Raw genomic sequence first — 26,816 nt, forward strand, 5'->3', positions numbered from 1 at the left:
TCAGTTACGTGACACTTTAAATGCTCCTTAACCTTCGTATTGTCTTCCCGTCGACCAATGCAACTTTTGTCGTCCTGAGTCAAAATTGACCTGATCTGCTTGACTGTTTATAAAACATGAAGTATAAAATTATTACCCAATAATTGCATTACACCTTTTCAAATCAACTTCATTTCAACTCATTATCGCAACTTTTACACTTTCTTTTACAATTTTACGGTCAATAGATATAAAAATATACCTTGTTTTTGAGTAAAAGCACAAAGCTGACTATAGTTACAATCAGAGGAACATATGCTGATGGGTTATCACAGACAGGTGCATAGCAGAGGTTAGACAGGATACTGTTCTGAAACCATTTCAGTAGTGTCACCCATTGCCCCATTGTAGTGGAGTGAAAGCCACAGATGCGAGGAATTTAAATAAAACACCCCAAATTCAATGAAAATTGTGCTCATTAATTACATTTGCAAAAGGTGCAGTAAGGAACCATCCATGTTATTTTCAGGCAATTACGTGAGAGAAAACCATTTTTCTGATATAAAAACATTTGAGAACAAGTTGTTGAGGACAGCAGACGTCTGCAGAAGCTGCTTCAGAATGATCACGTTTTTAAGTTTTCTTCAGGATCAAAGTATTCCACTGATGGTTACCTGCACATCCCTGGATACACAGCAAACAGGAACTCCTAACAGCACATTCTGCATACTTGCCACAATGTAAACAAATATAATCCACAGCTAACTCAGTGTCTCTTTGGCAACAGTGTACTTCCTGGGTTGTCTTGATTTTCCCTGAAGGGGGCGCACAGAGTCAGAGCTTGAAACCCCCTGCTCTAAATCATCAGTAGAAAATCACCTCCAGATACTTCCAGCAGCTACAGTAGTTTATGTGCAAGAGTCTAAAGCTTGAGTGAGGATGTCTCTCTAGATTCAACATGTGGCACCAATGTTGAGAAAAAGAGAAAACTGATACTTTGTGGAGGAAGGTGGAAATCACAACGTAAATTATGAAAACAACAATAATATACATATAATTCCATGAATATGTTCAAATCTTGTCTTGATTTATTCAAACATTTTCCTTCATAAATTTAAAAGTCTCTCTGTATGATTTGTGTCAGTGACCCCCCAGCAATCTGACTTCTGTCTGCCCCCCCCCGAACAAGCTACATCAGTCTTATCTTCATTAAGTTAATCTGCGTTTATGTTTATGTTTATGTTTATGTTCTTACTATGAGGGTTGTTGAATGTGAAAAATAGTAAAGGATGGGGAAGCGCACAAATCACGAAGTAACCCCTGGAACACAATGAACGTCACACATAATATGATGATGTTGTGATCAAAACGTAACCCCCCCCCCCTCCCCCCCATCCCATTTTTTATAAAAAAAATAGATAAAAACAAGGAAGCAGAGACAAGCAGGGAGTGTGTCTGTGATAGCTGAGCAGTTTTCGACACAAATCTGGAACAAATGAAAACATCACTCTCTGAATTAGCATGAAGTTGCATGACCTTGTGATGTGAGGGGAATATCTGAATTTCCCCCTGCGAGGACGGTGTGTTATTCTCAGAGCTATGTGCATGACTTTTCTGACATCAGTGGCTGTTTTGTCCACACAAAGAAAATATTCCCCACACTATTACCCCACCACCACCACCAGCACCACCAGCAGCAGCAGCAGCAGCAGCAGCAGCAGCAGCAGCAGCAGCAGCAGCAGCCTGGACTGGTGACACACGGCAGGTTGGGTCTGTGGATTCTGACCCTAACATCTGCGTGTCTCAGCAGAAAACCAGATTCATCAGACCAGGCTACGTTTTTCTTCACCTGTGTTCATTCTGAGAAGTTCTTCTGTTCACCACAGCTGTAAACAGTAGTTATCTGAGTTACTGTAGCCTTTAAGCTCCAACCAGTCTGGCCTCTCTCATCAACCCTAGAGACTGAATCCCAGGAGGAGCTGCAGTTTCAGAAATAGTTTCAGAAATACTCTAACCAGCAATGAACAATCATCTCAGTCTTTCGATGTGAACATGAACTGAAGCTTCTTCTCATGCTTACTAACAATAACAATTACTAACAATACTGAAAATGTGGCTTCTAAAAATGTTCTCACCGACAGAGAAATAAAAACACGTGTTTTCAGAGACAGCTTTTACATCCACCCAGAGCCCAGGAATTTCTGTAAGTTAGAGGAGCATTCAGTTGGATGTGAAAGACCTTTGCTGTGTTTACAATCCTGTTAATATGTAATAATAATAATAAACCATAAAGCTGGATATATATCTCTGCGTTAAGGGGTTACACTCTACTAATGACGGCTACCTGCACAGGCTGTGCTCACACGTTCCTCAACAAAACTTCTAGTAATCCTCTACAGCCATTCCACTCACTGTTTGGAATGAATGCACAAAAACACAGTGACTGCGTAGGCTTCCGTACACTAATAAGCCGTATTGGTGAAATTACACTATAAGTTACCTGGAAGTAAGTCCAGTTCTGTAAGTATGTGTGTATGCGAGTGTCGCCCTGTAAATGACAGTAAACACAGTTACTGTGGGGCATGTAATTGGAGCACGATACAGCTAGAACATGTAGAATAAATGCGTCGAGCATTGTGGTGGAAATATTAGTTGGGTAAATCCGACGCGCAACTGTAAATCAAAACCTACGTCACTGGTATTTAAGTGGGCGGGGGGGGGGGGCTCCCATTAACCCCTCGTGCTGACGACAAATCCAGCTTTCATCTTCACGCTTCGCGCATTCTAATGCGGTTAGACTTCATTGTAATCTAAAAATCGTGACTGTCGAATACATCATGAGTCACTGCAAGTGTTTCTGGAGAGGGAACTGTATTGGGGACTAATACAGTTTTAACCGTCTGTGAAAAGACTGCAGCCTCCCAGAACTGCGTACTATAAACAGCAGAGTGAAAGCCGACGCTTCATTAGAAGCTCTGCATTCCATGATGACAGCTGATTTCATTGCGGCACCCTTCAGCATGGTATCACATATAACAATCACCTTGGATCTCTCCCCAGGCTGGCACGGGGCCTGGCCCAGCCTGGCCCTCTGCTCACATGGGAGAGTGAGATCGGCACGGTCATTGGAACCACAGCGGTGGCACTGCTGACAGCCCCAGCTGCCCGCAGATCAAGGGGTGCTGGTGTATTGATGGCGGACAGGATGGCACACTGCCTTGATTTTTTTTTTCTCTAAAACACAAGCCTGAACAATGAGATCCCTCCGTACCACACAAAGAGTTGTGCCATGTCCAAGGCAGCTGCCTCCTCTGCAAGAGTGGGCTCTGTTTGCTATAGATTCTTAAAGGCCAGGTGTGAGAGGGAATATAAACACACCTGACACTGAAACCTCCACACTGGAGGTATAGCTCTCCCTCAGGGCTATCTTCGCCTTTGTTGATTTATTTTGGCTTCTTCTACATGACTCAAAGCTACCTCTGGGAGCAACTGACTTTTCCCTTCACCAGCCAAAGCCTGACCATGGAAACCTAGCTCTCCCACTCCTGCTGCCCTCTGTCCACCTTAGCAGGGCAGGCTGCACACAGCTATTTGTTTTAGGAGCTGAAGAATGTGCCCATTGTCTGTCCGCAGCCATCCTGAACTGACTGCTATAAATGCGTCTTTTGTCCGAGCCCTGCCTCCGCCCCCGCCGTCCCAGTGCAGACAGAAGTTATCTTGCGCTGTACGGCTGAGTCCGTGGTGGGGTTTCAGGGTAGGTAGAGAGAGACGGAGAAAGAGATACACACACACACACACACACACACACAAGAAAGATGAAGGGGAGGGATGGGGGTGTAAGAAGGGACACCAGGGGAACCTGAGGATATTTAGTTTTGGAGACAGGTGCATTCATCTTCTCCCCCTGCACACATCCAGGACAACGTGTGCCTTATCAGGTCTAAGAGAACCTGGGGCTCCCTGTTGAAAGGACTCTGTGATTAATGCCACAGCTGTGCTGTCAGACTGTGTGTTATGGAGGCTAATCATCTCCTCCTGGGACTGAAGCGACACTGATTTGATGTTATTTCTGTGGTTATCATAATTTCTGCATTCTGGGTGAGGGAGATTCCACGTCCTACTGCGAGTGGTATTCTCTTTAAAAATGACTGACTGAATTTCCTTGCAACAATGTAAATACTATGTCATGTGTGCTAGCTTGCTGCATTTAGTATTAATCTACTGCCTATTTCTTCTACAATAATATGACTCTTTATTTTTTACACAGGGAAGCAAAGTGTCTAAAAATAAAACAGTGCTTTAAATTCTGAAATATATTTGTTGTGGGTTGTTTTTTTTATCAGAAAACATAAAGCCTGTGAGGCACAGACAGCAGTTTGAGGAAAGAAAATAATTTTCCCAATGAAACATAAGCAAGTCACAGACAAAACACTGACCAGAGACTTGCCCTCCTGCCTCCATCACTAATATAAATATATGAGGGTGTTGGAGGAGCCAGTGTTTTAACCTGCTGCCTCTGCTGCTGGGCATGCTCAGTCCTCCACAGGGCAGTGCAGGCCAACCCTCGACCCGAAGCAGTGGGCGGCAGAACAAATGAATAAACTGACACTTTTCACATAGAGGGCTGGAGACCCCCTACATACACACAGACACCTTACACAGCGCACGTTTATGTCTCATCCACCCCCTCACACATGTGCTCCACAGAAAGTAGCAGCCAGTCTCTCTCTCTCTCTCTCTCTCTCTCTCTCTCTCTCTCTCATCCTACCTTTCTTCACTGGGTTTGAAAATGTGGAGTGTATGCTGGAGCTCTGCCTTATGTTTCATTTACAGACCACAGAACTGGAGATGGTTTCACAGTGTGCGATAAGGGACACATACACACACACACACACACACACACACACACACACACACACACACACACACACACACACACACACACACACACCGTAAAACTAGGATCAAAGAAATCAGAAGTGCCTGCACACACGCACACACACACACACACACACAAAATGACAATGGGTATAGCGCTGTAAGTAAAGGATCAAAGATACAAGCTTTTAATTCCAGGCACTGCGGCGAGGTAAGCATCAGAGCCAGCGTGCTTGAAAACCGAACAGTTAGTTGCTGACGTTGGAAACAAAGTAATAATGTTCTCATCCATACAGAGTTGCTGATACTGAGGTGACGACAGCAATGCTGAGAGGTGAAACGACGCCTGAATTAAGATTAGCACCCCCGAGACGCCTAAAGGCGAGGGCCTCAGCACGGTGAAGGAGGATGAGGGTGAGGTCTGGCAGGGAGGACGGTGATGTGGTGAATAACAGGGGGGGCTGTAGCATTAAGGACACAGTTTTATAGACCTGTCTTTCTTAATAACGCTCGCTGATATAAAAACCAGTCAACCAGCATGAGGTGGAACATTGACACAAAATTTATGAAGTATGTGGATCATAACTCTGAAACTTTACACCATAAAGAAAAAGACTCTCGCTGCCCCAGGGTACAAAATAGTGCTAATACCTCTGCTGGGGCTTTTCCAATCAATAGGTGCCTGGACTCTTCCCTTTCATTCCCCCTGTGTCATATTTTTCCATTTTCATTGAGTCTAAAAGACTTTTTTTTCTTTCAAGCTCAAATAAACACGTGTCATCGCAATATTTTTCCGCAGTGAGATGAGTCACCTCTTCACATGATATTTCTGCTGGATCTGATTAGGTGCCTTATTATTTACAGGCTGTTTTTAGGCTTAGAGGCCTTTATTGTTGAAATTCCTTCTTGATAAAAGCCACAGATTAATTTGTTCCACTTTGATTCCCCTGTTCATCTGATTACTAATTTTCATGATGTATATGAGAGCACATCGGACTCACCGTGTTAAAGTTGGGGAAGAGGCTGAGGGGGGAGGATCCATTGAGCCTGAAGGGCAGGAGCTGTTTGAGGTCGAGCTGAGGCTGCAGGGGCCGTCCCGGGACGGGGAGGGAAGCCAGGAGGGGGCTGCCCTGGGCGGATGTACCTGGACAACACAAAGAGATGGATGTTAGATAGTTAACGTAACATGAGGGTGGAGATTTCGGTCCCTGTGTGATTGTAGGAGTGGAGCTGGAAATGATGGTGAGGTGCAGCACACAGAGGGGGCCTGACTGTGATTCATTCCATACCAGAGGCGCCATTACACCTCCAGCTGACACCCAACACACACTGCACAGGTCAAATGCATGTGTGTGCATGTGCTTGTATCTGGGACGATACAGTGTGTGGAAGCGAGTGTGTGTTGCTGTTAGTGGGCAGTTTTACTGGAGACTTAATACGTCCATCGCCCCAATTGCCCGGACTGATTCCCCCCAAGGACGTGCACCTATCCCTCATGTACACACACACACACACACACACACGCACAAACACATCATTTAATTACTGATGTATTGGCTGAGGAAAGGTGCCTGCGCAAAGGGAAGATGGGAGATATCGGATTTCAAATGGACCAGGGATGAAGAGATTTCTAATTTTCCACCTGGCTGCGTTTCAGTGGACCGGTGCGCTCAGCGGTGCGCAGGCACTTATCCCTGCACCAGGATCAATCATCGGTGTCAGCTGTGGGTCACCGTGGCCACCCCAAAGTATGCCTATCCTGTGAGCCCTCTTGCAGCACGCACACACACACATACACTGTGAGGTATTTGTGTGTGATAATGCACACCACAGAAAAAAAAAGCAATCACTGACCTTACAATAATGCCAGCATCTTAGAAATAGAAAAGATTAGCCAAAAAAAAAGAGCACCTTCACGGTGGGGGAGGATTTCAGTGACAGATGGTGGGAGTACAGGAAGCTAGAGGTGAAGACAAAAACACTGTAAAATAACAAAATAAAAAAAACAAACAAAAAAAAAAACAGTAATATATTCATTCCTGGGAGCGCACAGTCCACACCTCTGTTTACCATACAGAGAAATGAAATGACTTTATCATCATGAGTTCATCGCTCTTAATCTTAGAAACATTTAATATCAAACGATGAAATTGTACATAAAGACAAATGAGTGGAAATGAAAGAAGTACTGAAAACATGGCAGCAGCCAATTTGACTAAATCCTGGACCATGTTCAGTGATAAGGTTGTTAAGTCTTTCATGCAAATATTTTATTTTAATTATTCACCTAATTAATTAAAACACTCAAGAAAAGACCATTCATTCCAACTCAGTTTCAGATGCAGGTCTGCAACAGAACTCCAGCATGAAAACAAAGCACACTATGCACCCACCCACCATCTAATCCTTCTTCTTTTTTTTTCTTTGCCTCATTACAAAAAAGGATGCACTCCTGTCTCCACTGGCTCTGCACAGGCTGCATGAAATACAGAGCTACTCCACTTACAGTTCACCTAAAGACAGTCAAACATGGCTACAAAGGCTCCGCACTCAACAAAATAAAACATGTTTTTATTTCTTTTTTTATTTGATGTAGCATCTTAGTAGTAGTAGCAGTAGTAGTAGCAGTAGAGCTTTGTGAAGTGCAGAACAGTGATAGATGGGGAATCTGGTCCATGGCTTTTCTGTGGCTTGGCAGGATTGGCAGCCATAATGTGGGGGTGGGTGTGTGTGTGTGTGTGTGTGTGTGAGGGGGGCGGGGGACTGAAGCTCTGAGCATATGCTCCTTAGCGCTGGTCTGAGGCCTGCATTTTTGTGTGGGCTCTCCTCTGCTGTCTGTCTGACACCCAGAGAGTGAGGCAGCATAGGACAGACGCAGCCTACAGACACGTGGGCAGCAGCCGGCGGGGGATCGCTCACACACACACACACACACACACACACACACACACACACACACACACACACACACACACACACACACACACACACACACACACACACACATTCAGACAGAAAAGCAGGAGTCTCCTCTTGGCAGGGCTATCAGAGGAAGGAGCTGGGCTTGCAGGGAGGACAGTTATCAGCTGATAGTGCTTCCCCACCTCTCTGTGACTCCCTAGGCAGCTTATTAAATCAGGGCCTGGCTGTTTGCCTCTTTGGATGATAACGCCGCCGCGGAGGCACAGCCCGAATCCAGGCATGTACGACAGAGCGAGCGAAGGAGTGCGTGCGTGTGATACTCGTCTGGTACATGCGAGCCTAGCGCACACACAAACGCATACAAACAGAAACTGCCTACGCTTCTCTGAAAACAAATAGCTCCCAGGGCGAGGGGGAAGTCAATATAAACACAGTCACAGAACATGCACACAAACACAAAATCAAACAAGGTATAATTTTACACTTGGCACATATTGTATTTGATTCCAGTAGGAGCACACTTTAAAGCAAAAGAACAGACATTTTTGAGTGTTCGAGCATGATTCTTGTGTTTTGTATTTCAGCCTGCAGCCTCTGATAACCTCCTTCTATCACACTGCGTCATTTTCCACTCGTTTGATAGCGTGTGTGCGTGTCTGCACATATGTGTGTGTTTGTTTGCATGTGGTTCTTCCTGTCCAGAGTCATGTCTGCGTCAAGGCTCAAATTTATTTACGCATCACTTGCGGTCCGCGGTTCAGACCACTGGCAGTTGAGGCAAGGCCTGAAACCAAATGTCCAGCCTCCGTCTCTCTCTCTCCCAGATGACTTTGCTACCGGATCTGACTGTCTCCGCCAGTCTTTCCCCAGGCAGGCAGGCCTCCTCCTCCTCCTCCTCCTCCTCTTCCTCCAACCATCACAACAACGCATTCCTCCCTCTCATGACTCACTGGGCCGGGTTACACAACAGCCACCGTCACATCGCATCCACTTGGATGTGTGTATATGTTTGTGCAGGGTGGTGCATCCCAGCCGTAGAATTCAAACATGGATTTTTCAATTATTTTCTACTTGGTCATCTGAGAAAAATAATGGATTCAACATACACAAGCAAACATACTGAGCCTTCCCTCCTCGTTCCTCTTCCGCTATGGCAGAATTAGCCGTTCAACCCTTTAGTCCTTCTACTGTAATTCTCTTGTCATCACTCCAGTGCTCCCTTAGGTTTCTGACAAATTGCCTTTTCTCACATCTAAATACCTCCACCCCGCCCCCTGTGCCCTCCATATCCCTGCAAACCGCTGCTGAGTGGCACAGGAAGGAGAAAGGGAGAGGGTCGGGGAGGAGAGGAGAGAAGAGAAAACTGTCTTTCTATTTGTGGCCCAGTGTAATTATGTGGGATAGATGCTGGCACAGCAGGGTCTTGGAGTTTGGTGAGTCGATCTCCACCTTCTTTTTCCCTCTGCCTGTTGTTGTCTAGTCTCCCAAAGACGGCTTAAAACAGGTGCCATGTCAGGTAGGCCGTACAACAGATGACGGACGGGAGAAACACGTCTTTTCTGTAAATATTCTAAAACAAATTCAGATTCTGAATCATTTTGAGGCGACATATGGTCCATTTAGCCTCACAGCAAGAAGGAAGAAGGTTCTGGGTTCGAACCCCGGTTCGGTCGGGGCCTTTCTGTCTGTCCCCCGTGGCTGAGTGGGTTTCCTCTGGCTTCCTCCCACAGTCCAAAGACAAGCAGGTCAGGTTAATTGGCGACTCTAAATTGCCCGTGGAGCGTGAATGGTTTCTTGTCTCTACATGTCAGCCCTGTGATAGACCGGCAACCTGCCTAGCTAACGGACGGATGGAATATAGTTTGAGTTATGTTTTATTTTACTTTTCCAGCACCTTGTTGTGAGAGTGAAACTCATTAACTGTACACTCCCACGGTTCGCTGATTCAAATTCTAAGTGGATGTTTTCCAGAATTAAAACTCACCAAACTGAACAAGATGTATTCTAACTTTGCAAGGTCTGTTGTTGTTTGTTGTCCAGGGTCTAAACTCTAAACAGCCTGCCAGTGCCTCCCTTTGTCCTCATTTACGGCCCACAGAGTGAAAACACAAGGACATAGCACTGCTGCTAGCAATGCTACCTCATGGACCCCCCCGAGGATCCTCATGACTTCGGCTACGGTGTTTGTATAAAGAGACGAAGGGCCGCGTGGTGAGGTAAAATAATGTACAAGACTACTCCTGCTCCTAAGTCCTTCAACCACCACAACAGAGAGTGAAGACTCTCTATTTTGCCGTTTCTTACGGAGCCTGACGGAATAGAAAACATGATGAAATCCTTTGTGTAAGAAGGTTTTAAAGGAATACACAGGAGACCTTTGTCTCTGGTTTGGTGATTTATTCTTTGTGTGATTGTAGGATCAGTAAGGTAGGAGCTGTTGTCTTTGTTGACTTCTGCAGAATTTAAGGGCATTATGCACCGCGGCTCTGCTGCTCAGCTGTGACTGCCTGCTGAGTAACAGTTGGACTGTCAGTTAGACCTTCGCCATCAGGCTTCTGACCTGATTATCCAGCTGTGACAATGAATTTTTACACATCTCAACTTGAATGTTTTGCAATGGAATGTGCAAGGGGGAATTCCTGACCGGTGCAATGATGAGCGTGAAGTGCAGACACTGTACGGTCATAATTACTCTGCATCATGTGGATGATTCTTTCCTCAGTTGCCTTGCACAGTCCCCACATGCCAGTCAGTGATCGTAGCCGTCGCGAATGTGCACACAGTCAAATCCTGACACATACATTAAGCCTCGTGATGCGATGTTGCTCACTGTGCATCTGCCACACTGTTCCACCCCCCCCCCACCCCTCCAAACTTCCAGGCAGCCGCTGCCCAGGCTCAGACCACGGGCTGATGGGACTGGATCTGACAGCGCAGGAAGAGCCAGCAACTACAACTCTCCACATGAATACAGAACTGGAGCTTTTTAGTTACAATAACCCGACTGACAGAGTGGTTTTTTTTTTTTTTCAGCTGAGGTATGAAATAACCCAAGACATGCTATGCATACAAATGGCTGTCTCACACGAGCTGCGCCTGGAAATTGTAAATTGGCCTCATGGTGTATTAGAGGCTCACAGCCATTCGAGGGCATGAAATGACATTACACTGCCTCTGGATGTCCGAACCTACTCCTCAGAGACACAGGGAGAGAGAGACAAAGAGGGAGAGGTCGGGACATTCCAAGAGAGAGAGAAAGAGAGAGAGAGAGAAAGAGAGAGAGAGAGAGAGAGGGCCAAAGTGACTCTTAACAGCCAATTAGCTTGTGCTTGATCAGGAGGTGGTGTGAGGGCCACCGTGGGAACCATTACAGCATGGACAGAGAACATTAACCACAATCAGTTTTAATTAAAGACTGAAGCTTTTTATTCCTCTCAATTCCCAGCCATTCCTCCCTCACTCCCATTCTCCACTCCTCCTTCAAGTGTGATGATAATCTGCAAACCATGAGTTTGAGCTGGGATGTGACTGGACTGATTAGATGAAACTGTGCAGAGGCGATGAAGGAACTTCAATTAGCCCTCAATTAAGCCAATTTGATTAGTTTAGTGGCATGAAAGAGGCCAGAACTACGTGCTCCTTCACAGATGCAGATATGATCTCGTCTTGATGCATCTAAACAGGAGATGCAAACCAGGAAAGTGGCCAAATAAATGTATGATTCTGGCTGCTTTTGCGCTCAAATTGACCTTTTTGGAGACTTTTATTTCTGTGGGCCACTTTGATCGTTTCAGGAGAGAAATGTAAACAATTCTCAATGGCATGCAATTTCAAATTTCTACAAAGAGCCCTTTCATTTTATGCCCCATCCTTCCTGTCTCTCTTTTCCTCACTTTACCTTAAAGCCTTTTAAAGTTGTTTGTTTGAATTACATTTTTTTTATTTTTTTTATTATTTCTAGGTCACTCGGCATGCCGTGTTGGCTGCACTGTGACTGTGTATATTGTGTACTGGAGTGTGTAAGCTGACGACTGTGTGTGTGCTGCACGTGACAATTTGTATTCCTGGGTGGGTGTGTGTGTGTGTGTGTGTGTGTGTGTGTGTGTGTGGCAGACTAATACAGTTTATAGGCAGAACAGAGCTTCAGCTTTAGCGTTTGATGTGTGAACAGTCAGTGTCTGCCGCTCGTCCGCTGAACACACACTCGTGTTTCTTCTCCTCTCCAGTTTGTGTGTGCATGATGTGAAGGAGGGGGAAGAGATATTTCCAGCAGAGATACTGGAGTTGAGCTCTAATAAGGTTGTGAAGATTTTTCTTACGAGGATTATATTTAATCTCAGCACAGTTACTTACTTTCAGCGACCCTATTTTAAAATAATCTGCGGTTAAAAAAAAAAAAAAAAATCTCTCATATGTAGTTCTGCCCTCCTTTCTCTTTCTTTTCCCTGGATTGCAGAAGGTGGCAGACTGCTCCATGTGGCCTGATTATATGCAAGGCTAAGCACAGTTTGACCCACGACTGAAAATAGAGCGCTCTCAGGAAGGGAGATGATTTCATAACTTTTCTTTCGCATGCAATTTTAGAGGGATTGTACAAAGTCGAGACACTGAGTCGGTTGACATTACATCTCCGTCAACCTTAAAATGTCACCTCAGTACTCGGTCAAGCTTCTGCTCCCTCCTAAAGTTCCATCACTGGGGTTGTTTTAGCGCTTCATTAATTAGCGAGCGCAAAATGAAAAGAAGGATGGAGCGATAAAAGTGTGCAGCAGATTTAGACTGCAGGCAGCTCCATCACAGTGTGGATTAAGGTGCGTGGAGGCTAATTCGCAGCCGATAAATAAAACATGACCTGACATTGAAGTTTAAATCAAGATCAATATACAGCCTCTGGCTTCCGCGGCGACGTTGTCTCATCAGAGAAAGATATCAGCCTGTAGCTGTGTTACTGGCATTGACAAACAACGAGGTTCGGGCTCAAATTCAATTAGGAGAATTACAATGAGAGACATGGGGTCTCTCATTATCAGGGTCAGTATGACCCTGAAATAATCTTAGTTTAATCACGTCTCTTTTTTTACTTCTACATCATTGTTAATAGCTGCTTTTAGCAGGTTTGAATGTTGCTGGCTTTTAGCAGGTTTGAGCGATTCATTCCTAAGTTGAAACGTTTTACCTCAAACTACAGAAAACATTTGAGCAGCATGTTCGGGTCTTCTGTGTTTGGCTCAGTAGTGAGTCATGGCAGTCCGGTGGTTGGCAACGGGACCTCGTGGAGATGCTTCTTCTCCCAGGGAGTGTCTATAATGAGTTCTGTCAGGCAAGCAGCGAGCAGCGCATTGCTACCAAACCCAACCTGAGCAGAGGCAAAGCCCATCTGTCAAGCAGAGACGATAAGCCCGGAGCTATCCAGAGACAAATTGCTCAGCTTCCCCACTGCGAGGCCCTACAAGGCAGCCGGGGATGGGCGGGCAACAGAGATGCCACTGATTCCTGATGCTACACAGGAAAAAAAGGAGGTGGGAAAAGGGAAATATCAAACACATTAATCTATGCACACGGTGCCGACGGCCAGTCATCACTCTGCGGCAGCTGTACACAGAACTTCAACGTGATGATAAACAGTCGAAAAGGGAAAAACGTGAAAATTAACATTATTTTTATTTTTTTATTATTATTTTTTGCTTCCAAGCCTAAGGCTGAGCAGCTTTAATAAGTCACCCACACTTTTCCTAATCTCTTTCCTTTTGCTTTACAGATATAATGACAGCTGTCGGACTTTTACCTCTGGGTACAAACAAAATCAACTTCTGTAACACAGACGTTATTGAAAAGGGAAATGATCAAAGGCAGCAGCAAATGCAGTTTAAACATCTGTCCGAGGGAGCCGTCGTCAGCCTCATTTCCTTCTTCATTATCTGAACTAGCGCTGCCATCTTGCAGCTTCATGTCAAAAAAACAAACAAACAAACAAACAAAACAAAACAAATAAGACTGAATAAACTGTTTCAAAGTTGTGACAGGCCCACACACGCAAAAAAAAAACCAAAAAAAAAAAAAACCCAGGTCTGGAGATTCAGCATGATTGACAGGAACTCAGATCAGGTTCATTTCCTCAGCAAATTGAGTCATTTGTGGAAGTGGCATTAAGTGCGACATCGTTTTTTACATGAATAAATATCAGGCCGGTCAACCAAGCGTCACACAGCGCATCATGCCAACTGTGACAACTCATTATAAATTGATTAGATATGGTGGGCGAGCCGGGCCGCTCAGATCTTTCCGAGGAAGGAGGATGCGACGTGCGGGAGAAAACAAGCACAAGACAGAGGTTGCGTTCTAATTTTAGCTCCTCACCTGATGAGATGAGAGGAGCACGAGATGAAAACACTCACTCAGACACTGAGAGGCAGACACAAAGGTTGTTATGAGAATGTGACGAATGTGAAAGGAAAATGAAGTTGTAGTTGGGCTGAATGCAGTGGAAAAATCCTCCCCTGAATTTCTCATCAGGGACGAACACTGTGTCACAACACACACACACACACACACACACACACACACACACACACACACACACACACACACACACAAAGAGGACAAAAAAAGTCCCTTAACGATTAATGATTCATTTACACAGCTGCAAATCATAGGTATTGCAGGCGAGAGCGTTCCCTTTATTCATACGAACGACACTAGCAAACAGCTTGCAGAGAGAATTGTACTGTACATTATTTGTGTATCATCACATTCATTGTTATGCAAAAGATCTCCTGCTAAGAAAGTTGTACTTGCAGAAAGCCAGTAAATTGCCTTCCAGAGCCGATTTCTTTTTCTTGCCTTCAAATGGCCTGCCTATCGTCTGCTCCCGTTCCACCCTGTTTTTCACGAAATGTCTCTATCCTCACCCACTCACCCACTCACCCACTCCCTCTTTTTTTCAGCTTCTTTGTTTTAGACTTTTCTTATAACAAACCTAATTTCCGTCCCGCTTTCAGGCACATGTCTACGGCCAATTAAAACTCTTAATGAAAATGTGTACTGGCTAAAAAAAGACAAAGCTTTCCTGTTCTTTTTAAGTCGTAGCTGTAGGGCCAAATATCTTTTTTTTTTTTTTTTTTGAACACATAACAGGGAAGTGGGAGACAGCTCTTATATCATTTGAGGAGCAGAATTGCAGCTACATGTGAGTTATGGCATGCGAACGACTGTTGTAATAAAAGTCCTCCAGCTGTGAAGGTTAGCACAGCGCTAATGCATAAATTAGCTCACACTCTGTAATGCAGATAACATTTCAAGAAAAAAAATAAACACAGTAGCAATTTAAAGATCATTTTAATTAGCCAAGTAGCTTACAAAATCCTGACTAATATCACTGTTGACTGAAAGCAAAACTCAGAGACAGTTTATTAAAGGAATTTAACCCTAACGAGCCCGTGCACAGGTTATAAGGCTGGCTGAAGGACGCGCCGCTGTTAAAAACCAATTACCCCTCGGTTGATTTTTAAAATGCCCTCACACTCAATCAGCAGCGGCCTTGGGAAATGAACAAGCTAATTTTGCCCAACCTGGGCTGTAATTGTTTCAAATCAGCCTCATGCCTCGGCGTCACTGCCAGCATAATTGCTCATGAGCGGGGAAGATTAATCTACAGAAGCACATCTGTGGGACTTAATTTACGGGTCGCAGTGCCATGCCTCGTGGATCCATTAGACTCATTTGGTTTTCAATCCTGTGCAGCATATGCGGCTAAACAAAGGTGAAATAATGGTGGGCAAATGCCAGGAGACAAGCAAACACAATGCACAAACTGCTCAGTATTTACACGCGGTCACATGCGCGCACTTTCCGACACTTGTGTAAATACAGTGCGCGGTGGAGACAGATGCAGAGCGATTAATGCTCATGAACTGTAGGTGACGTGAGAGTGTGTCATTTGTATTTGGATGCATCACCCCACAGCGCAGACGTTAACACACACACGCCACCTAGTACAGCTGTGAGAACCTGTCATCCCATCAACCACTTCCCCCCCTAAATGATCCGTCTCTTCTCACGTCCACGTCTGAACACCTGTTACGGGAGGAGAAGAGTCGGGCCCAGACACAGTCAACACATTCTTACAGAGGAGGGGAAAGTGTCATCCTGTGCCAAACGTCGGCCTCCAATCAGCGGCGGCTGAGAAATCAGAGATTGCGAGCCACTTTCAGGCTGAGATAGGACGGGCCATTCAAGCTCTCTGAAGAGAAACAGCTGCACTTTGTGAGAAACTGCTCTGCCCTTTGTTGTCTCCTTCCTCCTCTCCTCAAAGTGCTGGCACGCAGATGTCTCCTCTCATTCCTCACGTGTAATTACAAAGAGGGGGAGGAATGGCATAAATGGATGATTCCTCATATGAGGTATTGTACTGCAGGCAGCCGCTGCAGTTTTTAAATAGGAAAACTTCACAACAAAACATTTAGCACCTCACTCCTCTTTGCCACAGCTGCCTACCTCCTAGCTGCACTCCTACATGACACGCCAGACAGGATAATGTGGTTGAAAAACAATCAATGCTACCACCCATGGTGGTGTTATATACCTTCCACTCCAGCTGTAGGGCCCTCCTGCTCTGCCCGGGTGGAGACACGAGGCTGAGCAGATAAGGATTCTTATCAGAGTCTGTGCAGGTGTTTGGTGGAGCGAGGCCATAACAGGATTCCTAAGTTACTATTGGCCGGCAGGATTTCACTCGATGAGAAGAGAGTAAGAGAAGAAGAGCGGAGGGATGGATGGGTGGAGATGGGGATGGGAGTTGTGTGTGCAGTGGTGGCGGTGTGAGCCGGCGGCCAGGGTGTTGTAATTGTGAATCCCCTCAGAGTGCCGCAGTACAGTGCGTCTTAGACACCTGCTGGTGTGGCGATAAGGAGCGAAAAGCAATCACTCCAGCTACCCGCCAGAACCAACTGGCATCTTGCTGCCTCTCAACCTGCTACTCGGTTAGTTTTTCTCAAATATAACTTGCTTTCTTTAATAGGCCAGCTCCCTTTGCAGAGGAGGAGATGAGAGGAGAGGAGAGGAGAGGAGAGGAGGAAATACCAAATACCAAGAGAGCTGCTGACTTGTTCACAGTTAACCCAGTTAGGAATACACTTTGTCTGACTGTATGTCGGCACAATCCTGCAAACCTAGAAATGCAAAGCAGCATATGTAGCAGTTGAGCTCCTCGTGCCACCACAGGCTGCCATTTCAAACTAACTTTATCACCCACAGAGGTCAAGGACGTGCGGTCTGGCTCAGAGTGGGTCCTCAGGCTCTCCGGAGAGCGTTTCTCATTAGTGTGATTCCAGCTGAGGATTATAACACGAATCCTTGGGATAAATCTTTGCTCGGCACAGAGAGACCATCAGCTGTTGCAGTCAACCAGCGCCGACTCTTGAATTATTCATTTCCTGTTTACAGCAGGCGACAGGTGCGTGACCTCTGTGATGAGTGCCCAGGGTGTCTGGGAGAAGTGGTGACAAGGGAAAAGGGAGGGAGGGGGGGAGCGGAGGAAGCCTGGGAGGGACGGCGCTGGAGACGAGGAGGAGAGAGGATTCAGAGGAAACGGCCAATTTGTCAGACTCAGGCGCTTGGTGAGGTTTGTGGCTGCTTTTAATCTTAATTCTGAAGCGGGGAACACAGCATTTAGCAGACTTTTAGGTAAAGCTAGATGGAAGGTTTTTTTTTTGGAGGCCTGGGGCTGCAGCTGCCAATTTTGCAGGCGTAGCTGGGGGGGGAGGGGGGGTTAAAGCAAGTAAAGTGAAATTTCTGTTCCCCCAAAATGTTAGAGTGAAAGTCAGAGTGGCGTGGGGGGGTTTGGGGAGGTCTGCCAAGCTTGCGCTCCACATCAGCTGAGTGGCATTTACTGTAACCTTTCCCCTGGCTTTTAATAACCGGCGCAGAAACAGCAGAAACACGGATCACTGCGATTCACTGCAAATCAGTGGGAATTGCAAACGGATATCGCCCTGCTTGTGTAAACTCCCAGAGTGGACAGAGAGAGTCGAACCCGCACTCGGTGTCGGCCCCTGTGAGCGCCAGTATCGGTACGAGAGCACAAACGAGGTGACGCAGCGCAGAGACACTTCGGCAAAGGAAAGAAGAGAAGCACTGCTGAAAGCGAAAGGAGCAGGGAGAGGTAGATGAATGGAGACACTAGAGGCTGTAAATAAGCGGAGTTGTCAAAAAAAAAAAAACACAGGCACCCCGTCGGGTTTGTTTAGTTTAACACCAACGAAAAACCAAAGTGAATCACAGGAATTCAATCTGGTTCACTCAGCTTGAATAATAGTCTCTGACACCTGATAGCTTAAGAATAAGCCTCCTATTTATGCACACATATTGATGTGGACGTCTGCACGAACACACACACTCTCTCTCTCACACACACACACACACACACACACACACACACACACACACACACAAGGATACATGCTAAACCAAACAGCGCGGACCCTCTCTGCAGAAAGATGCATGGGTTTCTCCTTCAGGGCAACTGGGGGAAAGAGACAGACATTTCTCCCCTTCGGCCAACTCGTCCCTCAGACAAAATAACAAACGGCTGAATGATATAGTGAGCTGTCCCCTCTGGCTGCGGAGTGGGAATGGAACCACATCTCTGAGACAGCAGCTACAAAAAGGCCCCTCTCTTCCTCTCACTCGCTCTCTCTATGCTGCGCATCCACAGAGACCTTGGCAGATCTCAAAGACAGATTAATCTCGATTGAAAGTTGCTGAAGTGTCCTCAAGCGTCAAAGCATTACTACTTATCGAGAGAGAGAGAGCGCGGCGGAGACGGCCCAAAGAAAAGACAGAAAATGAGCTCCGGGGTCATTTGGGATGGACGAACACCCACAAAGCGGCCAGTACTGTAAACGCACACACGCACGCGCGCGCACACACACACACACACACACTAGATTAAGCCCTCATCATGTGAAATCTTGATTTTACAGACTTCTTCCCAGTCTGCCTGTGGTAAGCCTCGGACTGCCGCTGCGGGAGCTGCATGAATCTGACGTTTCCAGTCCTCATACCAGCATGAGCATCACAGCTTTGGCTGCTCAAAGAAACTCTTCCTCTCACATGGACTTAAATCACATGGAACGTCATTTTAATTTGATTCCATAACATGACCAGCTCCTCAACACCACTACTGCCTAAACTCATTTTTCAAACTGTTATTAGAGACTGTACAACATGTAGTCCTCCTCTACATCATATTATGTATCTGTTGCTTTTCTATTATTTCTTATTTAGGCTTGTTTTCAGTTACTTTTCCTTTTCCAGTTTAGGGATGAAATAATCGTTTATTACGTTAACATCATTGTATGCTCACTAACAAAGTCTATTATATTGAGCACTGTGCTTAAGAACCATTTTGAAGATGAATATTTCCATTTTATGCAACTTTATACTTCCACTTTACATTTACATGAGATCTGTACTCACATCTTCAGATTTTTAATATACAGCATGTCACGAGCTTATACAATATGCACAGATGAAGATGCACAGTTACAGATTAAACTAGTATGAAGTTTGTTCTATTTCCACCAGCTACAGCATCACACAGCAGCAATGCATCATTAATAATAATCCAATATTACGATATTACACTGATGAGGGGCCATTCCACCGCCTGACCACAACTTGTTCTTTTGACTTTAGCAACATTTTGCTGCTAATACTTTTGTACTTCAGCTGAGGTTAAATTTTGAATACAGGACATTTACTTGTCATGGAATAATTTTTGTGCGGAGTAACTTATTTCTACTGTTAGGAAAAGGTAGCAAAATACTACACTGATATTTTTATTTTTAGTAATCCAGACTAAACTCCCATGATCATTACTAAGAGTTACTACTCACATGGGGCTGAACGATATGCATTCAGATTCACTCACATGATTTCAGTTGGAATGGTCATTTTTAAATTTAATTTTCACTGAAAAATATAAAAATGATGATGATGTGATTTTTGTTGGCTCTTACACCAAACAAACATGGTCCTTTACATGTGGAGAATATGGTTTGTAGGCTCGACGCTTCATTTATGGTCTGTTGTGACATATTTTTCCCTTCATGAAAAGAATTGCAGCTCTTCTGATTTGAATATTGCACTTGGCCGCATTGCGATTTTGATACTATTGCGATTCATTGTTCAGCCCTCGTGCTCAGTTTAAAAAAACCCACCTTTGCTAATTTGCATTGGTAAGTCTTCAGTGTTTTTTATACATCTACCGTAATGTGTTCTCTTTGTAATGATTAATTAGAGACTCCTCTTAGTCATTTTACACTTGAATTTTATTTTGTCATGTTCTTTTTCATGACAGGGGTAATTATATTACAAAGGAATCATCACAGTTATGTTCAAACAAGAGTTTTTTTTTTGTATAATTATATTATGAGAAATGTTTCTAACAAAATCACCGCTGCGAATTTACAGTGCGATGTAAGTTACAGTGTACTTTGTTTAAATTTGAATTAACGTGCAGATAAATGTATCCTAGAATAACACTGAGCTGGCGATGGTACAGTGCAGGCTGAGACAAAATCTTACCAAACGGTTGCATCAGTCTTAACATCATCGGGATCAATCCCATATTTATGAGGCACCATCCATGGGTGTCCCTTCGCTGATGCAGATGACATAACTCTGGTGTAACTGGAGCTTTGTTGACCTTTGGCTAACACACTGTAACCCCATCTGACTACGCCGGCCTCGGCTAACCCACTTCAGTCTGTCTGCTGAGACAAAGAGGATTTAGCGTTAATCTGGCTTTAACAACAGCAGGAGTGTGGACTCTCCACGACAACACTCCAGAGAATAGGACTAATCAAGACATCGTGAACATCAAAGAGGGAACAATTACCTCTAATAAAATCTATTTTATTGACTGACGGAGAGAAGGAGAGAGGGAGGGAGAGAGAGAGAGAGAGAGCTGACACAGTTATTTGATTGGATTTGATTGCAATTGAGTTTTTTTGTATATCACACAAAAGAACAACAAAAAAGAATCACCTCAACAAATGATTCAAACTTGACTTGAGTTGAAAACACGACCCTGGCATGAGTTCATTTCACCTCGCCTTTTTTCATTGCAAATGAGCAGGAACAAATTGTCACAGCTCAGTGGTGTGATTTTAAAAATTCTGCTTTGTTTCAAGATAATTGGAATTTGTTTTGAGAAAAATCCTCACACAACATAAATAAGTCTAAAGTTTATTGAAAAACTTGAAAAACACACCGGCACGAACACACACAAACTCTGCTCCTCAATTAGCTGCAACAGGAAGCTCCGACACCGACTGACACAAGCCAACAACAACCGGCACACATGGAATGGGTGTAAGTACCAGAGCGCCACAAAGGCAGCTGATGAGGTGACAGAAAGCGGTTTGATTGTAACACTGAACAAACGGTGGATTTGATTGCAGTAATAAGCAAATGGTTTTAACAGGTGCAGGCGTAGCTGGGGAAGTGTACAATTCGCAAACCCTCCTCATTAGTAAGCAAATGAATTCAATCACCTCTCTTTGGTAAGCGGCTTGATAAATCCCTGCAAAGTGGTGTCTGGCTTCAACCACAGCAAGCAGCTTTAATAGATGCAGAGCTGCTAATGCATCATTCTCATTGACTCTTGTGCTCGCCATTCCGCTAAGATCAGCCTGAACAAAATCGTTGGTCTCCAGCAAACAAAGCCAAGTCAATGAGGTTGAGGCTCCGCAGGCACCAGTGAGGAGTATTTTTCTTGCTCTGGCTCCAATAGCTTTACAAATTTTATTCATACATCCCTGGAGAGATGGACTGCAGTGTGAGCTCGAGCTCGAGGAAGGGGGGGGGGGCAGGAGCTCCAAATGGGCAGGGCAATGCCTGAAAATGCAAAATCTAAGGAGACAAGCTGTGTCTAAAAGAGAGCCGGGGGCAGCTCCTCTGGCCCTGAGACTACTACAGATCAGAGAGAAGCAGTGTAGCACCATTACTACCACCTGCTGCATCACTGTGTGCTCATGTGACAGTGTCCACAGCAGGGTGTGACCACCAGAGAGAGACAGAAACAGGAAGACGGCGAGGAAACAGACACAGACTTCTGCTTCGAGTCTCCATCTTGAAAAGAAAAAAAAACAAAAAACAAAAGTCTTCAGTGAAGCGGTGGCATTCGTAGCATCAAAGGCCAATTGATATATTTGTTGTGTTAGAGCGGAGACAGAAGTGCAGCATTCGGCAGCAGCTTAGACTGAGTCAAACACAGACAAAACTAATCTCTCAATGCCTGGCAACAAATCCACTCTGCAGCCCTAATCAATTCGTTAGACAGCCTCCTCTTGAACACATACATGCACACATCTACACACACACACACACACACACGCACACACACACACACACACACACACACACACACACACACACACACACACACACACACACACACGTGAGGAAGGCACCACGATGATTAGCTTGTCCCACTTAATCACTTCCTATTAGAGGCACCTGCTAGGTTGCAGCCGCCTTGTGTGATTATGTGCAATCATAGAAATGTCACATTTGAATGATAGGCAGCATGAGACGACAGCTCAAAACAAGATGCGCCGCATATTTACATCATGGAATCAGCAGCTATTCTCATACAGAAACTATTCCTATAAGTCTCACAATATCTATACATCTATATATAGATATATATAGATATATATAAGAAACATTGACACAAGACTCAGAAATATAATCTCTCACATTTAATTTTGCATATACCATGCAGGCATATAAATACACACAAGCACCCACACTAGGCTGGGGGGGGGGGGGGCATCTGCTGTGGATAAAAGACATCCCTTATCAGCTTCCTCATAGAGGGGCTGGGAATGAAGGCATTTACTCAAATGAAAGAGGCAGCTTTTGGAGATAAGCCGAGAGAGACGGAGCTCAACTAAGCTTTCAGATTGGACTGGGCCTACAGAGGGAACAGAGGAGGACAGGAAAAAAAAAAACAGAGGGAGCGGATGGACGGACGGACGGATGATAGATGGATTGTTGATGAAGTGATGGGAGGACGGCGCCGGCTCTTATTTGGTGCCGTGTTGTGCTTTGAGGGAGATGCGTGCATACAGAGGAGGAGCGCTTGGCTTTTGTCTCTAGATGGAAGTACTTATATAAAGCGTATTTAGAGGATGTGGGTGTGCAAGCTATTGTGTTGACCCCGGTGTTTTGTCTGTGCGGGCGTGCACATGCGCGTCTCTACCTTCTGTCTATCCCCGCGCTCGTAGCTGGCCCTGTCTGCACAAGCGAGCTGGCACATCTTCTCCGCTGCGCTGGGCTGTGAGCGGCGCTAGAATAACCCACTTCAAAGAGACCCATTGTCACACACTAATGTGGCGAACGGCAGCTAGCGCCACAGAAATCAGCACACACTGAGACTGGATATTCCCTCTGAGATGAGGGAGGAAGGGTGGTGTAGGAGGAGGAGGAGGAGGGGAGAAAAAGAGAGAGAGAGAAAGAGAAAAAGAAGAGAGAGAGAGAGAGAGAGAGAGAGAGAGAGAGAGACAGGTTTGTTCACAAACACACTGCTGTGCCAACATTAATCATGTAGACTCTCATAAAATCATTAGAGCTGATCATTCCCAGTCAGACTCTCTCCACAGCAGCTCACTAGCCTACTGACGAAAAGAAGTGAGAATGCCAATTTCTGTTAAAGATGCAAGCCAGCACACACACACACACACACACACACACACACACACACACACACACACACACACACACACACAGAAACAACACACAGACACCTTTGTAGTGCAAAATTTCAAAACGGAGAAGTGAGGCAGCCGAACTAAACAGCAGGCTTTAGATGAGTTGTGCACAGAGCTTGTACATATTCTACATGTCTGATATATAACTATTTTTTCCTTCCCAAAAAACATGCACTGTGTGTATTTATGTACTTTTTTTTTCTTTTGCAATTTTCAGCAACTCATTTACGCTTGTGTGTATTCACATACCGCTTGCATTTTCTCACTGCAGTGTGATTACACAACGAATTTATGCTGCTGATTGCATTAAAGTGTGTGTCGGTGTGGGTGTGTGAACAAGACTTCCTGCTAGAATTTATGTATTTGTGTTTGTGTTTTTTTTTTCCATTTGATTTATGTGTATTATGAATTGCCGAAGCGTGTTCCTCCGTGCACAAGCTCTGCCAATTTGTATGTGTCCCCGCCTGTGTGTATGTGTGTGTGTGTGTGTTTTTGCATACAGAAAATGCTTACTATATATATTGCTGATTGCATCTTGTGAGTGTATGTATATGTGTGTGTGTGTGTGTGTGTGTGTGTGTGTGTGTGTGTGGTGTGTGTGTGTGTGTGTGTGTGTGTGTGTGTGTGAACAGGAAATGCAAACTATATGTTTTGGTGATTGCATTTTGCCAATTGATTTATGTTTATTCATTTGTTATTTAGGCTCAGCTGAGTTCAATATTTGTGTGTGTTTGTGTGTCAGCAAAAAAAAATGTACACATTCATTTGTGTATATTGTGCATTTTTACAGTTAATTACAATTTTTTCTTAAGACACCAATCCTGAATTTTCTCACTGCATAAATGTAAAATCCATTCACATACATAATTAAACAGTGAAGAGATTTTGGGTTTCTCAGCTTCCTTTTTTACTTCAAACATTACAGATGTAAACAAACCTTTAACTGTGTAAGAAAACATGAATAACTTTTTATTTTATTGTTTATTCAGGGTGCATTCCGTGTATTCTGTGGTAGGGCAGCCCTCTTGTTGCATTCAGATAATTTTTTTTTTTTGTCTTTTGGGTGCTTGTTTGTACATCCACCATTTTCCATATGATTTGCATTTGTGTGTATGTGCGTCCCGGACAACGACTGGACATTAATTCCCAGCCACCTCAATTAATCTGGCGAGCGGCGGGCTGTTAAACACTCATGAGCTGGCGTGCGGTACAGGTGGAGGTCAGCATCCCGACGGCTAACAAAGAGCTGGAGCAGAGACAGCCATTAGAGCTGGATCACCGCGTCTTCTGTTTACACTTACCACCGTTTACACACTAGCTGCTCTCTATTACGCGCATTAAACCCTGGAGTATTGCAGATCGCTGCTCAGGGTACCGGGTTCTGATGGCTGGAGCTGACTGTAAAATCGATGGCCTTTGTTACTTTCTCAGCCGCTGATCGTCGTGCTTGGAGAGACATGGCGGTTATATAGACAGTCTGTTTTGATGACTTAGAAATACACTTGAGACAGAGACAAGTGGGAACTATAGGAGAGAACAAGAGAAATCTCCTTTTTAGATTGTATTCCCTTTATGTTTCAATCCTCTCTCTTTCCACCTGTCTAACTCTTTCCCTCTCTGTCTGCTCCCTTCGTCTTTAAAAGCCTTTAACTCTTCTCTCTCTTCATTTAAGTCAAGGTTAGACCATCCAGTGAAGAACTAGTCACCCACTTCAGCTCAAAGCTGCCTGACCTGCTGAAGACTGATGAATTCACAAGCGCAGAAAAACACAGACAATCACAAACACAGACATACACACACACACACACACACACACACACACACACACACACAGAGGCAACACTGGGAGGTGATGTGCTGCCATTTCTCCTCAAGGCCTCCATCTTTAGCCTCAGCACCGGGGGAATCAGAGGGTAAGTGGTGAGGTTTTGGTGCCGAGTGCAGCATGGGATCATTTCTCATGTTGTCAGAGCTCCCGCTGGGCCTCACATATGCCTACAGCTTTTAGCATTCTGAAGCCATCACTTCAGCAGGCGGGCCAATCAAACCCACGCTGTCATTTCTGTGAAATGACTTGAACCGTCACTCACACATAAGCATTTTCCCCACAGGGGGGGGCCCTGAGGCCAGAGAGGGGCACATACGAACCATGCATACAAACGTCATACGTGCAAAGGCTGTCATGTATAATTCCTGCCACAATCCAAATCACACTCTTACATTCCACTACAAAGAGCATACAAGTGTGTGTATATAAAGAAAAAATCTCATGAATATTCATGGGTTTCAGGGGAAAACAGAACAGCACAGAGTAGGTACCATTACAGCAACTTCACTACCTTGTGACCTCTGACCTTTGACATGTCTGAAAGGCGCCTGCAGGTCCATGTAGACAGGTCTAATTATTATTGCAGCCACAGTCCACCCACTCACCCTGCTCCCCCACCGCTTCTAAATATGATTCACGCACACAGAAATCCACTCTAAATACTGAAACACATTTACATACAAATGTGGGCATTTCACTTTGAGTTCTGAAGTGTTATATCCCTGTATGTATCCAGCTGCATGTACATTTTGTGTCAGCGACAGTAGAGAACTAAAGAGAAATCCATGGTTTTCCCACGTTCTTCCAAATGCAAGAAGAAGAAACTCTATGATGAAAAGAAAAACTCATAATCAACTATTCCATGCATTCTTCTTTCTAGTCAAAATCTGGGACCCCATGTTACCCACAATGCAACCAACAATTTGAAGGTCAAAAGTTTGTGTGTGTTATGCTAGCAGCGGCTAAAGTAGCCTCGCGACGTCAGACTCAGGCAGAGATTAGGAACAGAACAAAGGTCAGGTAAACTCACTTCTTTCCAACCTTTAAAACTCGGCAGAGTTTCCCTTTAACGTTATGCAATCACACAGAAAGATATCCGTCAGGCAAGACTCACATGCTCTTATTTATGTGACTCTCGTGGCGGAGTATGTGCTGTAGAAGCTGTGACTCAGACTCGAATACCAACATTTCATCACAGATCAGCTACTGAACAGCAGAGGTTGATGATATGCAAACATGAGAGAGCTTCCATGAATAGAATCTGTCTTTAAACATCACATCACCTCCCGGACTCAACTTTACTGGGGAAGATAAAACAAGATCAAGAGTCAGTGACTACAGTGAGACTAACAAAAAAAGAAAAGTAGTATGGAAAAGGAGTTTTGGAGAGATAAACTGTCCCATTGTTCCTGTTACCTGGAAGCAACGGCTGA

General features: G+C 44.7%; 1 protein-coding gene across 1 annotated transcript in view; it reads right to left on the bottom strand.

Annotated features, from left to right (window-relative positions):
- znf385c (zinc finger protein 385C) overlaps positions 1-26,816 on the bottom strand; it is an 82,722-nt gene that overhangs the window by 16,530 nt on the left and 39,376 nt on the right. Inside the window, exon 2 of the mRNA XM_022739619.1 lies at positions 5,859-6,001. Coding sequence (XP_022595340.1) covers positions 5,859-6,001 — 143 coding nt within the window. The remainder of the gene's footprint in view (positions 1-5,858; positions 6,002-26,816) is intronic.

This window comes from Seriola dumerili, unplaced genomic scaffold, assembly GCF_002260705.1.
Source record: "Seriola dumerili isolate Sdu_G_001 unplaced genomic scaffold, Sdu_1.0 BDQW01000044.1, whole genome shotgun sequence".
NCBI classification, from domain to species: domain Eukaryota; kingdom Metazoa; phylum Chordata; class Actinopteri; order Carangiformes; family Carangidae; genus Seriola; species Seriola dumerili.